At 44.8% G+C, this 17,648-nt stretch overlaps 1 protein-coding gene across 1 annotated transcript; it reads left to right on the plus strand.

The window, feature by feature from the left end:
• The first annotated feature begins 1,262 nt into the window (after positions 1 to 1,262).
• LOC144480547 (ornithine decarboxylase antizyme 2-like) lies at positions 1,263 to 16,499 on the plus strand. Its single transcript, XM_078200124.1, is given in 6 exon segments — positions 1,263 to 1,491; positions 8,891 to 8,966; positions 8,968 to 9,048; positions 11,820 to 11,992; positions 14,164 to 14,249; positions 15,967 to 16,499. Coding segments are annotated over 6 exon segments (645 nt in total). The 5' UTR covers positions 1,263 to 1,393; the 3' UTR covers positions 16,098 to 16,499.
• The last annotated feature ends 1,149 nt before the right edge of the window (positions 16,500 to 17,648 follow it).

A 17,648-nucleotide genomic window follows, 5' to 3' on the forward strand; every position in this document is an offset into this window, starting at 1 on the left:
TGCTAAATTGTCCTTTAATGTCAAAAGTGGTGCAGTTTAGGTAGATTGGCTATGCTAAATTGCCCCTTAGTGTTCAAGGGTGTGCAGGTTGGGTGGATCGGCCATGTTAAATTGTCCCTGCTTCGCAGGTCTTTTTAAGGCCAGTATCCATTATGCAAGCCACATACAAGCAAACGCTGAGATGTGGATGCACAAGGGAGAGACAGTTGGGGTGACACGGTGGTTAGTGCTGCTGCCTCACAGGGTCCCGGGTTCAATCCTGGCTTGGGTCACTGTCCGTGCGGAGTCTGCATTCTTCCCATGTATGCGTGGGTTTCCTCCGGGCACTCCAGTTTCCTCCCACAGTCCAAAAGATGTGCTGGTTCGGTGCATTGGCCATGCTAAATTTTCCCTCAGTGTACCCAAACAAGCGCCGGAGTGTGGCGACTAGGGGATTTGTACAGTAACTTCATTGCAGTGTTAATGTAAGCCTACTTGTGACACTAATAAATAAACTTTAAGGCTGAAAATGCTCTGACGAAGGTTCATGTAGACTCAAAATGTTGGCTCTTCCCACAGATGTTGGCAGACCTGTTGAGATTTTCCAGCATGTTCTGTTTTTAGAATCGTAAAATCCTACAGGGCTGAAGGAGCCCATTCGGCCCATCGAGTCCGAACCGACCACAATCAAACCTAAGTCCCCCTGACACTAAGGGACAATTTAGCATGGCCAATCCACCTAACCCGCACATCTTTGGGCACTAAGGGTCAATTTAGCATGGGCCAATCCACCTAACCTACACATCTTTAGACACTAAGGGGCAATTTAGCATGGCCAATCCTGTTTCAGATTGCCAGCACTGACAATATTGTGCTGCTAACTTTAAGATTGGAATTCTAGGAACCATTGAAAGTGTGGAACCAACAATGGCATGGACGCAAATGTTTGCTTTGCATGTCTGTCTCAGGGCAGTAAGCCACAAATAAGCAATGTGGCTGGATGCACACACAGGCAGTGAGAGACAAGCTCTCCATTGAGAAGCTGAGACAGGCCCCGCCCCCCCCGCCTGTCAATCACAGGGGGTGCTGACGTCATGGAACAAACACAAATAAAGGAGTGAGAATTTAACCCGGCGGGGAAAATCTTTTATTAACGAAAGGGATTGCGGTGCGGCGGCCGCCGAAGGAGATAAATTTTCGCCGCTCTTTTGATTTGTGTGTTTTTGTCCGCCGCCCCCCCCATGAGGCCCCGCGCGGCTATATAAGCGCGCGGCGGAGGCGCGGCGGCCGCTGAAGGTTCTGGAAGGCGGACGGAGTGGAGACGAGACAGCGCGAGCCAGTGAGTGTGGATGGAGCCGCCGCGAGCCGCAGCATAACCCCCCCCTCCCCGCAAGCGGCCTCTGTCTGCGGCCGGATGGTCAGGAGCTCCGTCGAACGGATACTCAACAGCCACTACTTCGGAAAAGAAAGAGACAAGAGCCCGGCTCCCGCCATGATAAATACCCAGGAGAGGTGAGGGGGGGGTGCGTGTGGGGGGAGGGGGGAATGTTGGGGGGTTGAGTGTGGGGGAGGGGGAATGTTGGGGGGTTGAGTGTGGGGGAGGGGGGAATGTTGGGGGGTTGAGTGTGGGGGAGGGGGAATGTTGGGGGGGTGCGTGTGGGGGGAGGGGGAATGTTGGGGGGGTTGAGTGTGGGGGAGGGGGAATGTTGGGGGGTTGAGTGTGGGGGAGGGGGGAATGTTGGGGGGTTGAGTGTGGGGGAGGGGGAATGTTGGGGGGTTGAGTGTGGGGGGAGGGGGGAATGTTGGGGGGTTGAGTGTGGGGGAGGGGGGAATGTTGGGGGGTTGAGTGTGGGGGAGGGGGGAATGTTGGGGGGGTTGAGTGTGGGGGAGGGGGAATGTTGGGGGGTTGAGTGTGGGGGAGGGGGGAATGTTGGGGGGTTGAGTGTGGGGGAGGGGGAATGTTGGGGGGGTGCGTGTGGGGGGAGGGGGAATGTTGGGGGGGTTGAGTGTGGGGGAGGGGGAATGTTGGGGGGTTGAGTGTGGGGGAGGGGGGAATGTTGGGGGTTGAGTGTGGGGGAGGGGGAATGTTGGGGGGTGCGTGGGGGAGGGGGAGATGTTGGGGGGGTGCGTGTGGGGGGAGGGGGGAATGTTGGGGGGTTGAGTGTGGGGGAGGGGGGAATGTTGGGGGGTTGAGTGTGGGGGAGGGGGGAATGTTGGGGGGTTGAGTGTGGGGGAGGGGGGAATGTTGGGGGGTTGAGTGTGGGGGAGGGGGGAATGTTGGGGGGTTGAGTGTGGGGGAGGGGGAATGTTGGGGGGTTGAGTGTGGGGGAGGGGGAATGTTGGGGGGTTGAGTGTGGGGGAGGGGGGAATGTTGGGGGGTGCGTGGGGGAGGAGGGAATGTTGGGGGGGGTTGAGTGTGGGGGGAGGGGGGAATATTGGGGGTGTTGAGAGTGCGGGGAGGGGGGAATGTTGGGGAACGGGGGAAATATTGGGGGTGTTGAGTGTGGGGGGAGGGGGGAATGTTGGGGGGTTGAGTGTGGGGGAGGGGGGAATGTTGGGGGGTTGAGTGTGGGGGAGGGGGAATGTTGGGGGGTTGAGTGTGGGGGAGGGGGGAATGTTGGGGGGTTGAGTGTGGGGGAGGGGGGAATGTTGGGGGGTTGAGTGTGGGGGAGGGGGGAATGTTGGGGGGTTGAGTGGGGGAGGGGGGAATGTTGGGGGGTTGAGTGTGGGGGAGGGGGGAATGTTGGGGGGTTGAGTGTGGGGGAGGGGGGAATGTTGGGGGGTTGAGTGTGGGGGAGGGGGAATGTTGGGGGGTGCGTGTGGGGGGAGGGGGGAATGTTGGGTTGATTGTGGGGGAGGGGGGAATGTTGGGTTGAGTGTGGGGGGAGGGGGGAATGTTGGGGGGGTTGAGTGTGGGGGGAGGGGGGAAATATTGGGGGTGTTGAGTGTGCGGGGAGGGGGGAATGTTGGGGAACGGGGGAAATATTGGGGGTGTTGAGTGTGGGGGAGGGGGGAAAGTTGGGGTGAGTGTGGGGGGAGAGGGGAAAGTTGGGGGGGGCTGAGGGACATATTAGGATAAGGGCATTGTAAGGGGGGAGGGGCATTGGGGAGAATTTACTGGACATTTTGCCTAGAGGGGGGCAATTGTGGAGGTGTTGGGGGTAAGTTGGCATGACTCTGGATATCTGGGTCGCAGAGGGACAGACTGTAGAATTTTGTTTAGTTGGGTTGTGGGGGTTGATTGTGCGCTGGAGGCTTCCGGACAGTGGCGTGTTGAGGTGGGAGGGCAATGGATAAGCTTGAGCTATGGAGTGAGGGGTGGATTTTGGGCAAGGTTTGGCTGAATCTAAGTTGGAATGTGACATTTGCTATATGTTAGAATACGGTTTTTCAGATGAGGAAACAAAGGATCTGTTATTGTGGAATGATTTTTCATAAGGATATAGGTACAACAGCAGATGAAGGTGCTTTGGAGGGGATTAGGAAAATGAAGGAGATATGTCAGGGATATCCAGAGGACACATTCAGGGTTGTCATTCAAAGCTTCGAGGTTGGAGAACTGCAAAAAAAGAAATTAGAGGAGCTTGAGGAAATCCTTATGGGAACTGTTATTGTGACACATTGTCGTATGTCATGTGATGTTTTGCTGTTGTATGCATCTAATGTGCATGCATACATATAGATGCCTCCCTGTATTGGTAGCACTTCCTGTTTTGTTTTTTAACAGCAGAATATTTTAACCAGTGGTATTGTGTATGCTTCAACAGTCCTGCGCATCTCCCTTCTAATTTGCGTGTTGTCTAATGAGTGATGGTCACAACCTCTAGTTCTATGTAAATAAGGATGTATGTGGTTGAACCTTTGGACACTGCTAGCTTCTATATGGAAATATTTCTTTGGTGTTTTGTGCACTTGCTTGTGGGTCCCAAAATATGAGTTTTTGAATGTTTCAGGTGTCGCTTAAGTGAAAGGTAATTTGCAGTGAATGAATTTGTTTATTGTTTTGGGCTGTAGTTCTTTCAGGGTAGGGAATGCTAAAATGGAACTCTTCTGTTGGTGCGTTGGACGTTCTGAATCATCTCATGGACTATGGAATAATTGTGTGTGGCAGTGCAGTCAATTGGCTGCTTTACAAAGAAAATTTACATTACTCGTTATTAACTTTGTAATGTTTAACAGAAAAGGATTGTACTTATTTTGCTCAGTTCTGGATATAATACTCAAAGGACTTAACAATTGAAGGAGTTCAGAAAGTAATTCTCCTTTTGTTTAGTTTTACAAGACAAGTTGGTATTTGATAGCCTGAATGTTTGTAATACACACCTCATCTGTAAAAGAAATGGTAGCTTGATATTTTGATGTGGAACTTAAAAATAATATCTCTTAACAGAACTGAACCAAACTAAGGGAAGCTAGATCAGGTTAATGGCTGGCGTCAGACTATTAATTCACCTGTTTTCCAAAGCTGCAACAATAAACGTGTAGAGATCTTAGCGTCAATGAATACAAGCAAGAGAGTGACACTGCAAAGGAGTTGCATTGTGAGTCACAGGATGTCACGATCCAGTAAAATGCAAGGGAAAATATTCAGTTACTGTCTTAAATCCCTGCCCACGTCAGTCTCTACCATGAAGAGTGTCTTATGTCCAAACATAATGGAAACTCTGCCACATCCTCATTGCACCTTTCTGCCAGAGGAGATATAGCAAAAGTATGGTTTTTAAATAGGGATTCTGTTACATTGGCACATTCTGACCCAAATGACCAGTCCGCATAACCTGCTGATATAGTTTCCAAAACAGTGCTATTTGCACGTTCTTGGTAAACTGATACCGTGGAATAAATTTCCCGAGGAGTTCACACAGTGATAAGTGAACAGAGTTTGACATTGGAGCACTTTGAGCCATGGAAATGCAGCTGGAATCCTTGAATGTGTTTTGCAAGTAATCAGATGTTTGACCTTGGAATAGTTCTGATTCGATGAACTTAGAATTATATGTCTTTGGAATTATTGACTAGAGTATTCTAATGTAGTTTTGAACTGTACAGTGCCATATTGATTTTTGCTGCTTATTAAGATGATACATTGTGTGCATTAGTTTTGTGGAAACTGGATTGTCTCCTACAAGAAATTTATAGCTCCACTGAGGAAGGAAACCCGTGTAGTTCTATAGGGTGTTAAAAGAAATTGCAGCGTATTACAACTGATTTCACCATTGAAATACCTCAGGCAGTTATATAAAGAGTTGGGTGATCTGATATAATTTCACTAAGAATAAATGTGACTTTTGAGATGATAAGGTGCTGATTGGTATTTTGCATATTCCTGTTTGTGACCATACTGCATCCTTCCTTGGCTTTTGATGTCAAGTTGTAGTCAGTTTCTCAAAATGGTGCAACCCAAGAGTGTAGTGAACACACTTCTCACCCACAATCTGGGTTTGGAACCATCTTAAAATACATTTGCAGACAAGTTGTGAAAAGCAGTGTGGCATTTGTGACTTCACAGTTCATTAGCCTGCTGCTACCTGTAAATTCCCACTTCAGGAACACTTGCATACGTAGAATTGTGTAGTCGTTTCAAGGCATTTGTTCCACATTTGAATTCGGAGGAAGGATGTAACTTGATCACATGCAAGCATGCAAATTTGTGTGAAATGGTAGTAATGGAATAATCTCCCTTCCCAATGTGTATAATCACTTGCAGCATAAATCCACATTCTAGTCACTTTATAATCTCTGTTCAAGCGAAACTATTGGGCTGTGATGTTACAGGGTTATTACTATACAAATGCGCAAGGCATCCATTTGTGAGGATGTGTCCGACACAGCTGTAATCTCTCTTATTCTGTCACCTTTTTTGTATCAAGTCTGCTTTAAGGGACAGTTGCAAACTGCACCAAAGGGGCGCAGTGAGGTTTGATTGCATTCCAGTCAGCTCTGTTTTGTTAACTCCAAGATTTGTGTTTGGCAGCTGATGCTGGCTATACTTTATTAAACTGATGGACAGGAAGTGAACCTATGGGTTTTTAGAAGTCCGAACCTGACTTGCAACATGATGTAGACAGACTAAATGGGGAGGCATCCAAGTCACGGTGATTTGAATGAGAACTGGGAGCTGATGGTGTACCCATGCCCCTGTTGTGCTTGTCTTTCTAGATGGTAGATGTCACAGGTTTGGAAGGTGTTCAGAGCCGTGGTGGTCCATGCAGTGCGCGCTGTCGACAGTACACACTACAGCCATGTTGCACTGGTGGTGGAGGAATTGAATTTAAGGTGCACTTGAGAGGCACAGATATTACTTGCCCCTTTATCAACCCAAGATTGCATGCACCCAAGCAGAGGAATTGGGAATGGATGCAATCGGCCAACATTGCTATTTCTTTCCTGCTCATTGCAGATTGCTTATTGAAGCAGCTGGAGATGTTTGTCGGAACACTTCCCTCGGGTAGAGCAACAACTGCCACCTCACTTTGCGCTAGGTATCACTTCAGTCGGTGCAAAGCTTGCTCATGTACCTTAATCTTTCACCCAGTGCTCTGACATCTGAGATTATTATTACTGTAGCACATGGGACCTTGCTGCACGGAGCTACAACATTGTGGCTTTTTCATTTCCGTACAAAATATGTTCCTGTTGTGGTTGTCCATGTTTGTGACAACACTTGCACCCTGTACCCTATACAATAGCCTTGTCAACTGTTCTGTTTTGAGAGAAATGTAAATGAATTGTTTCATCAAGTTAAAGAACTCTAGACTTCTATTTTTATGTGGGAGTATCATCTTCCATCAGCTGTTTGCAATGTTTGAGGCTGCCTTGCTGCAGATGTTGCCTTTGGGTTTTTTGTAGATTGTTAATTAGATCCCCTGTGTGCCTATTCTCTGAACCTTCTCTACTCAAAGCTTGCCTTGGTAACCTTTCTTTGTCTGCCACTGTGGAACTTGTGGAGTGAAATTGTAGTTTAAAGACATGAGTTAAAGTGTTTAAGGCTTAAAGTGTATGTTTAAATATTCATACCAGTTATGGAGCATAATTGTGGGTGGGTATAAAGGATCCCATGGTAATTTTCCAGCAGCTGAGCTGGGAGTTCCTGTGTTCTGTCTGGGAAAAGTTGTAACTGATCATTACCCTTACTGGTGTTTGTTGAAATTTATTGGTGTGTTTGCTCAAAGTAGTAGTGTCTCTACTTTCAGAAGTGCTTTGACATGTCTTGAGGACATGAAATGTGTTCTATAAATTCCCTCTGACCTGTATTTGGTTATTCTGTGCCGGTTTTAGGATATATTTTTTTACCCGAATCAATCTAACAGCCATTTGGGAGTGATCAGGAGAGATACCTGCTACCTGTGTCCCCTTTTTACTCCCCTTCCCCTCCTCCCAGTCCAGGGTGCTCTAAGAAAATGTTGAAAAAATGTTTAACTTTCAAGTTGAGTCATGAGTTATTTATAGCTTATGATGCAAGCATGTAGTTCTGTTTTGTGGGTGAACCTGGTATTTGGGTAGTCATGTGACTGTTTATCCATATGGTCTGGCACAGATGTTGACATCAGGTGCATTTCTGCATGGTTCCGAAACTATTTTTAAATGTAGTAAGCGTTGGGGATAATGTAATATAATCAGCTGGTCGTCTGGTACATGTTTTGGCCAGTAACTGTTACAGTAGTTTTGTTACAGTAATGAGTGCTCAGTTTTGCTCTTCAAGGTGCTAAAAATTGATTGGATTAAGTCAACTTATTCTGCATTTCTTTTGAAAAACTTTACACTTTTATAGTGACTATAATGTGAAAATGTCTGAGGCGATTCCAGGGTGGATATAAAAAGTAATTAGGACGGGTGCCCATGCTTAAGATCTTCCACAGATGCTAGTAATGCAGAAAACCTTAAACAGCTCACTGTATGAAATCATTCAATGCCTGATTGCAAAATAGTCTTGGTCATTTATTTTTGGTTCTATCCTGAATTGATTGATTGGTGGGAAGTCTGACTACAGGATAGTTATTTTAATCTTGGAATTTTGTATAGTGTACTGATGATGCCACAAAGAAAATTTTGACATTAAGCTAGATATGGGGAAATAGTGTAGTCTGATTCCATTTAAATTAGTACATACAAAAGAATACTGATTTGCACCTCCCAGTTTATTTTAACCGCTGCTGAATATAATAGGATACATTTGTGTCACGGTGATATTCTGAATGTATTGGGTGCAATGAGCACTTTATAGCAGCAATCAGTGGATGGGGTCAGGAATGTCTGTTGTGCGCAGCCAAGGGCAATAATTCAATTAATAACATGCTTATCAAACTGATGTTGTGACTTTGAACTGTAGTTTTGAGATCCTTAAATTATTTAAAGTGATTTAAATGCTGTATGTGGCTAATGTTACAAGCAAGTATTTATCTTCCACAAATATCCCAAACTTGAGTGTAATCAGTCAGATAGGCAGTGGCCATTTTGTATACAGTATTATCCTGACATTGAGATGGGTGCAGTACTTGTATTGTTTTTGCTGTTGTTTGCTGAGGGTGCGACTAATTTGTTGTGACCTCCAATTCATTTTAATTGTTACTCAGTGAAGCTCGCACCTTGTCCATTGTTAATATCTAAGCACTTTAAAAAGAGGCTTGACTGTTTGTCAGATATTTTTTTCTAACTTGCTTACTCAACCCAGGAGCTGGGGTTTAAATGTTATGGATGCAGAAAGAAATGCTATTTGGGTATATTTTATTTAGTAGATATAATGTGACAGACTTTCAGTGAGGATGCATATGGCAACTTTAATATTAACAAAGTAGGATTTCTATTGGTAAGAAGGTGGTGTAAGCTGGAAGGTATGTCTTTCTTTTGTTACTATCTATGTCTTTGACTTTTGCTTTCACCAAGTTCTAACATTTTGATTTTTTGTTTACAGTAGTATTCCTCCTTTGAGTGGTACATCTCAGCAACAGTACTGCAGGCACCTCAGTCCAGGGCCTCTGTGGTGCTCCTGATGCCCCTCACCCATCAGTGAAGATCCCGGGTGGGCGAGGGAATGGAAGGGATCACACTCTTACAGCTCTCTTACACACAGTAAGCATATTTGTTTTCTTATCTTGTACAGAGGCAGTATCTGAACAGCGCTGATAATGGGCACAGAGAAGGAGTGGTCAGAACTAGGAGCACTTATCAGATGGTTCTGGCCATTCCTATAGAATTAAAGCAAGTTATAATGTATAACAAGCAGGGTGAATTCCAAAATAGTAATGGTGCTTGCAAAAAAAGAATTGGCTTCAGCTTGTGTACAATTTGAAGTTGCATCATTGTTAATCATCTGGAAAATCCTGTGCATTCAAGCCAGGTTCGCGCAAGTGCAGAATTCACGGCTGGTTATAGTTTCACTCTGAGATGTTGGGGGAGTTGTGAAAGAGGACACAAAGTCCAGCTTGCTCTAATGGAATCTTGCCTGCCTTCCCAAATTTTCTATGGAAGTGAGGAAATCCAGGAGTGCGTTTAAAGTTATCGAATTTTTGAGTGCATCCGATTACTCGGGAGAAGAGGCATTTCAGCAATGAAGCTTAAAGCAATCTGTTCAAACCAGTTAATGTATATTTAATTACTTCCAACTTGACGTGGGTTTCCTCCGGGTGTTCCCATTTCCTCCCACAGTCCAAAGATGTACCAGTTAGGGGGATTGGCCATGTTAATTGCTCCTTGGTGTCCAAAGATGTGTTGGTTAGGGGGATTAGTGGGGTTATGGGGATAGGGCAGGGGAGAAATCTTAATGTTGTTCTTACACTAACAGGTTTATTTTTCTGTTTGGTGTGGCAGGGCAGGATTGCAATGTATAGTTGGAGGAGATGCTCGAGGGATATGGAGGGGGGAAGGTGGGAATCAGGATATTGAATTTAATCAGCCATGATCAAAATGAATGGCGGGGCAGGCTTGAAGGACCAAATGGCCTCCTACTCCTGTTTCTATTTTCAATGTACAGGAAGATACTGAAAGTTTTCCCAGTTTTAAATAGCCTTTTTAAAATTATTTTGAAAATATTTCTGAATTTTATTCCACTAGTCTTGCTGCAGTGTTCTTTGTGGACGCATGTGTTAAGGATGCATATGTTCAAATAGAAAAAGCTGAAAATACTCAACATTTCCAAGTATCAATGGAAAGGGAAGCAGAGTTAATGTTTCAGGTCAATCGGAGCCTTCAAGACTGGTGGATTCAGCTTACACAGCCAGGAAAAAAGTCTCTGATTGCAGGGCGTTGATTAAATGACAAAAGTGATGGTGAAAGGAGTTGATATTGAGCCAACAAATGGGGAGGAAATGGTTACTGTAAAATAGCAGAGGAAAGTGTGGGTGATCTCGCCAACAAAAGCCACCAGTAGTCCAAGAATGTGGTAAAGGGAAGGTGGCTGAAGCCCAGTCAGATTTCCACTCTCAGTAGCTCCCATTTCCAGTGGCTCTGGTGCAGCCATCCTTCATGATCGGCATCTGTTATCCAAGAGAAATTAGAAATGGTGGATCGAAAATCTAAGATTTTAAGGTTTCAGATCTAAAATTGAAGTACTCTATAAATGTGAAGTGTTGCCAGCCTGTGGTAAGGACCTGAACAGGAGCAGCAACACAAATTTTGATGCTGCCACTACTTTCCAATTTTTTTTCTTCACTTAGTTGGTGGTTGAGTTACCCTTGCCAGCCTCTGCCTGCATCAACATCCCAGGCCTGCTCAGCATCTGAAGTTAGAATGTACACTCGGGGCTCATTGTGAACCCGGGGGGCGGGGGGGGGTGGAGAGAGGGTCTGCTCTTGGGTCACCAGTGTTGCTGCAGCAAGGCAGGGAGCTGATGGTCCCTAACACTAACTGTGTAGTCCCACTGGGAACTTCTGGATTCAGCTCAAATTGCACTAGATCCAATTTTGACAATTCCTTGCGAACACTGTTCACTCTTCATTTGCACTTTATCAAGGTTCCTGCGACCAGACTGACCCTTTTATGTTACCCCATGGAAAGTAATTTTCTGTTTTGTTGCTGAGTTTTGTTTTGGAAGTGCTATTTGAAGGTTCTTTGGCTGCTCGGATAGTGAGCACATTACACAGTCTACTGAAGTTGCGGATTTCATTCCTGATCCATTCTGCGTTAGCTGCTTGGAAAATGACTGGGTTTTATTTCTCTTGGGTAACGTGCTTGGCCAGTTCTGATTTCCGCTGGTACATAAGGAATGGAAAGCTGGCACCCGTGCTTTTCACCATCCTACTTGGCGGTTGATGTCCCCTTGATTGTTTGGTTAGATTTGCTTTCCCAATTCACAAATGAAGAGTGACAACTGGATGAATCCCAGAGAAGTGATCCTCTGCCCTGTGACTTTCCCCTTGCGTTTTGAACCTGAATTATAAACTGGTCCGTCTACACCATCAGCAGGAATGGCAGATTTTGATAGTTTTGTGATTGCATCAGAGTGTGGCAGAATTGGGCCTGTGGGGAGCAGTGTTATCTCACAGAAACAGGGAGGAAGACTGCTTTTCTATACGAGGAGGGAGAGCAGTGTCATGAGGGTGGTGGGCTGGAAGAGTAGCAATGTATACTGGAAAGGAAGGAAAAGCAGCTATGGACTGAGAAAGGAGGGCTGGTAGTTCATCAGGTTTGCTAGTAGCATACTTGCACATCTGAAATTTGGTAAGAATGTATTTAGCTTACAACTCTGAAAGGCTAGAGGGTTTCTCTATCTATATGATCCGTGATCATTGTGTGATTAAACAATTCTGTTCAGGTTCAGGGTATTTCTCATGGTGAATTGCAGAGGTTGCTAGTGGAACCATGGCAAGAGTACCTTTTACAATTGGCACCTTTCCCCTTTGCAGGATGAGAAGCTAACTGTAACGCAAGAGCTACCGGTGAATGGAAAGCAACATATTATCCATTTTCAATACAAGTTAACAGACTCCAAGACCTCCAAATGGGATGCAGTTTTCTCCAATAAGAATCTCTTTGTGGAAATTCCTAATGGCGTTTTGGCAGAAGGAAGCAAAGAAGGGTGAGTTATGTGAAACCATGCTGTTTTAAAAATTCCATCAGCACCATTGCGTCTTTCCATCCTGCTGCTTAGTGTAGACTGGGGAAAGGGGTGGTCACAAGCTTAATTGTTAGTATTGAGACACAAACCTAATTGCTGAGAGCAAGATGTGTGTTGAATGGAGTATGCAAATTGGTTAGCATGGTAAAATGAGCTGCTGGATCCTAATCTTTTGTGCAATGCATCAGCTTTGGAAAACATTTACTGTAGTATGCCTGAGGTGATAAATATTCCAACAGCCACCGAAATGTGATTACAGGCGTTTTGTTTACTGTCCAGGTGAGTGACATATGAACCGTTGCAAGTTTGAGGTACTGCATTCACTTTACAGCAACATTTGTGTGCGGATGGTACTAAAATAGTTTGCAAAGCAGGCAGTGAAGAGGATATAAAGATTTTACAGATGGTTATAGGTAGGCTAGGAGAATGGACCATAATTTGGATAAATGTGAGGTTATCCATCTTGGCAGAAAAAATCGCCAAATCATTACCTAAATGGAAATCAGATTCAAAATGCATCCAGGCAGCAGGATCTGGGTGTGTATTTTCATGTCCAGTTTTGCTGTCAATTGAGGAAGGGTGTGGTGGCATTGGAGGCAGTTCAGAGGAGGCTCACCAGATTGACTATGGAGCTGAAGGGGTTGACGTGTGAGGAGAGATTAAACAGTTTGGGGCTTATACTGGCTGGAGTTTAGATAGGTGAGAGAAGATCTGATCGAGGTATATAAAATTTTAAACGGGATTATAGATGTAGACCAAATATTTCCTCTTGAGGGGCAATGTAGAACAGGAGGTCACAAAGGTAGAGAAACTACTTCTCGCAGAGGGCGGTGAATTTGTGGAACTTGCTGCCCCGTAATGTGGTGGAATTGTTATTGTGAATCATTAAATGGTTTCAAGAAGGAGTTAGATATATTTCTAATAAAAAAAAGTGGGGGGAAGTGGATTTGAGACCAGGGAGAGATCAGCCATGATCTGATTGAATGGCGGAGCAGACTCAAAGGGCTGAATTGTCTACTTCTGCTCCTAATTCCCCATGTTTATGCTGCATATATCCTGATGGATCCCAAAGTGCTGAGATTTCTGAGCTTCAGTTGAAATATGATCACTTTAGTAGTTAATTCTGATAAACATTATTCTTCTGGCTTCACACAATGCAGTTACACGGGCTACAATTAAATGTTCTCAGCAGCTATTGTTAGTGAATGTTATTTATAAGGTTCCATGTTGCAGAATGTTCCTTCTGCCTAGTATTGGTCTTGCTGCAATACCTTATTTGGTATTTCTCCTTTAGTGGTTTTTTCCTCATGCCCAGACTTGCCTGCAGTTGCTAATCTGTAACTTCACTTATTGGGTTCCACTCAGCTCTGCACAAAGCTATTCGCTGTATCATAAAGTTAACCACCTTTATCGCTCTTGCCAACCCTCCGCACTTCCATGTACCAACTTTAACAAAGTGAATTAATTTGTGGATTCATCTATATAGGGGAGTTACTGGTCCTGTAACTGAAGTGAAACTGGACTAGATGTGGTCCTCTTTACGCTGCGTAAGCACTGTAGAACTTATTTGACTACTACTCAAGTTAAATAACTTGAGGTCCTTATCACTATTTTCCTCACCTTCAAGGTGGCACTGGTGCCATCAGTGTAAAAGTGTTCAAACATCTTCATCACCAAACTCAAATAACCAACTAATCTTCACTGGCTTGGAACATCCTTCCATATTGTCAATTACCACTTTAACATCTATCCCTCTAGCCGCTTCTAAGTTCATTCTGGTATTGGCCTTAAATTAGGTTTGGCTTTAGTAAGGTCCGTATTGCTTGCTTGTTTACATGGGCTGCTGCCTCATTCTTGAGCTTTCACTAGTTCAATATAACCTGCAGGTTTGATTATATTGAGCTGTTGAATCACATTCATTCAAGTTAAATTAGGGGTGGCATGATTCCAACGATAATCCTTTGTCACTACCATGTCCAATTGACTTCTGTTATAAAGCTGTGTGGTTGTATGATCATCTTTATATTGATCCTTTGATCTCTGCGTGTAACTTGCAACGAGGGCAGAAATTTCAGAGGCTGGGCCAAGTTGTTTGCTGTTACTTTGAGCTCACTATTGTTTTCATATGGCAGGTTAACTGCGTTGTTAGAATTTGCTGAGGAGAAGATGAAGGTGGAGTATGTATTTGTCTGCTTCTACAAGAAGAGAGAGGATCGAGGTAAGAGCTGTTTGTAATCTCGCGTACTGGAATGTGATCGAGTTGTGATTACATGCTGGTCATATAGTGAACTCCCAAGTCTTTTAGTCCTGACAACTAGGAGAGTAGGCACATGTTCAATTACTTGTGCCTGTCTGCTATGTCTGATTTTGTGGATCCAGTCGCAGTTGAGCCTGGATACAAGTCTCTTATTCATAGTAAAGTCTTCCTCCCAAAGATTGGGCTGATTAATGAAATGGGTTGCTGAAGTAGAAATCTTAAATTGATGATTCCACCTGCAACCTTCAGTTGAAAAGAGAAAAATCTAGGCTAGGTACTCTCCCCTGCTGCTTCTAAATTGAAGCATTATATTCCAGAAAATCTCCTTTTAAAAACTTGAAATTGATACATGGAGCCCCAAGTCTGCTCCCCTCTCTCCTAAGCTGCTGCAGCACCCAACAAAGTGTTGTGGCATCGCTGCATGGCAGCAGGAATTACACTAGGAAGGAAATTTGGCGGTTCACCCTGCCCTATAATGTCATTTCCAGGACTGGCTGTCTTTGGGGTGGTTTGAAGTCGCACTTGCTGCTGTTTGTCATTCGAAATGCATTAGTCTCACTACAGCAGCTGAGTAGGTAGAGACCAAACTGCAGAATCCGCTCTTGTTGTGTCGAACAAGGAGAGCGGCATTGATGCACAGCCGACAGTTATCTTCACTGTCTGCTATAAGGGCGGTACGGTGGCACAGTGGTTAGCAAAGGACAGTACAGCACAGGAAACAGGCCCTTTGGCCCTCCAAGCCTGTGCCGCTCCTTGGTCCAACTAGACCAACTACAGGCACTGCTGCCTCACAGTACCAGGGACCCAGGTTCGCTTCCCGTCTTGGATCACTGTCTGTGTGGAGTTTGCACATTCTCCCCGTGTCTGCGTGAGTTTCCTCCGGGTGCCCTGGTTTCCTCCCACAATCCGAAAGACGTGCTGGTTAGGGTGCATTGGCTGTGCTAAAGTCTCCCTCTGTGTACCCGGACAGGCGCCGGAGCGTGGCGACTAGGGGATTTTCACAGTAACTTCATTGCAGTGTTAATGTAAGCCTACTTGTGACTAATAAATAAACTTTACTTTAAAAATCCAAACAGTTGGTGAGCAAGTAGAGAAGAAATGAATTTTCTCAGCTACAGAATTTTCTGGAAGAACTTCAATTATAATTTTATTTACATTATGAATATTAATGTAATCCCATATATTGTATGGAAAGATAATGGCATACAGGATAATGAATGCAATTAGTGATTACCCATAGTGAATGAGGTATGGATCTACACTGCACATGCTGTATATTGTGTGGAAATGGCATTTCACAATGGAAAACCACTGCAAAAGAGCGATTGCAGGTCACATGGCATTTAATAGTGCATGTGGAATTGGACATCTCCAATGTATGGTTGCACTTTCACAACACTACCTAGTCCACTGCCTGTCCATTTGACAAGTTCACCTCCTAAACACACATGAGACAAGGAGAATGAACTGAACCAAGAGGTAAGAAAATCGCCTGCCAGGCAGGTGAAGTAGCGGGGATAGCATAGTTCATACGTGGGAGCAACAAAACGAGGGTACCTGTTCTGAATTTTGCAAAGTCTCTTGATCTATAAACCGTTGGTTAATTGCTGCGCGCAGTTAGCTGGTGCGGATATTCTGTTTGTTCACTAATGTCGGATTGTTGTTCTTCCCTCAACAGCCTTGCTTCTGAGGACATTCAGCTTCATGGGCTTTGAGATTGTGAGACCAGGCCATCCCTCGGTTCCAGCTCGGCCTGATGTCCTATTCATGGCATACTCCATTGATCAGTCGTTGTCTGAGGAGGAGTAGCCGCATCAAGGAACACTTTACTGTTTCCCACTTTTTATTGTAGCTCTACTGGGAGAGGGTAGTCCTTAGTATAAATGCTGTGTAATGCCCATAGCTTATGGCCTGTAAAAGATGCAGATTTTTGTTGTATTTTGCGTAAGCAAAATTTGATCATCTTGCCTAGATGTTCTTTAGGCAGTCTGGGCTGAATTCACGTTCTGGGATTGATACTGAGCAGGAATAGTTTGTCTTGAATTACAATTTGTCAAGTTTTTTTTTGTCATTTGTTTCTTGAACTGTGTGACTGTTTGTCATTGCTGTTTACAGAAAATGTTGAAAGCCTGTGAATTCCTTTCACATACTGTGTTTTTATGTATCTTCTAGAAAGCTGTTTAAAACAAAAATAAAAGTATTTCAAGTTTACCTCTTGCATCTTTTGAATTGTTTTTGAGGATAAAGGTTTTTCCTCAGTTTTACTGTGCTTGATTCACCACCCAGAGTTATAGAGCAGTTAAGTTCCTGCCGGGAGTATATTGAAAACTATCGGTGGTACAGTGGTTAGCACTGCTGTCTCGCAGCGCCAGGGACCTGGGTTCGATCCCCGGCCTGGGTCACTGTCTGTGTGGAGTCTGCACCATCCTCTTCGTGTCCTCCGGGTGCTCCGGTTTCCTCCCACAGTCTGAAAGACATGCGGGTTAGGTTGATTGGCCGTGCTAAATTGTCCCTTAGTGTCCCGGGATGCGTAGGTTAGAGGGATTAGTAGGGTAAATATGGGGGGGTAGGACCTGGATGGAATTGTTGTCGGTGCAGACTCGATGGGCCAAATGGCCTCCTGCACTGTCAGGATTCTATGATTCTTACCATTTGGAGGTGACTGGTCCTCTGGATGATCAGAACATAGATCACTGAATTTTGCAGCATGGGAGATGGTTATTCATTGGTCTATTAGACCTGTGCTGTTTTTGAGTGTGGCGACTAGGGGATTTTTGCAGTAACTTCATTGCAGTGTTAATGTAAGCCTACTTGTGCCACTAATAAATAAACTTTAACATTGAGCTAAGAGTTCAAGGTACAGGCTGCTGCCTTTAACAGCACTATCCTTCTGTTGAGCAGGGTTGCAGTTTGAACTTTTAAAGGCTTAAGTTATGCAATAGGTCAATTGCTGAATTCCATGAGTACTGGCACCTGCCCATATGAGATGAATGCATGTCTAATTCTGCTCTGCTGAGTTGTATTTCGTATTGTGAAGTACAGTTTATGAATTTCTTTCCTTCTCCTCCTCCTTGATGCATTCCTATGCCCTTGTTTTGTTGCTCCTGCCAATCAAGTGGCAAGGGTGGCACAGTGGTTAGCACTGCTACCTCACCGCCAGGGACACAAGTTCGATTCTAGGCTTGGGTCACTGTCTGTGCGGAGTCTGCGTGTTCTCCCCGTGTCTGCGTGGTTTTCCTCCGGGTGCTCCAGTTTCCTCCCGCAGTCCGAAAGATGTGCTGGTTAGGGTGCATTGGCCATGCTAAATTCTCCCTCAGTGTACCCAAACAGGTGCTGGAATATGGCACAGGTTGGGCAGCA

Source organism: Mustelus asterias, chromosome 29, assembly GCF_964213995.1.
Source record: "Mustelus asterias chromosome 29, sMusAst1.hap1.1, whole genome shotgun sequence".
NCBI classification, from domain to species: Eukaryota; Metazoa; Chordata; class Chondrichthyes; order Carcharhiniformes; family Triakidae; genus Mustelus; species Mustelus asterias.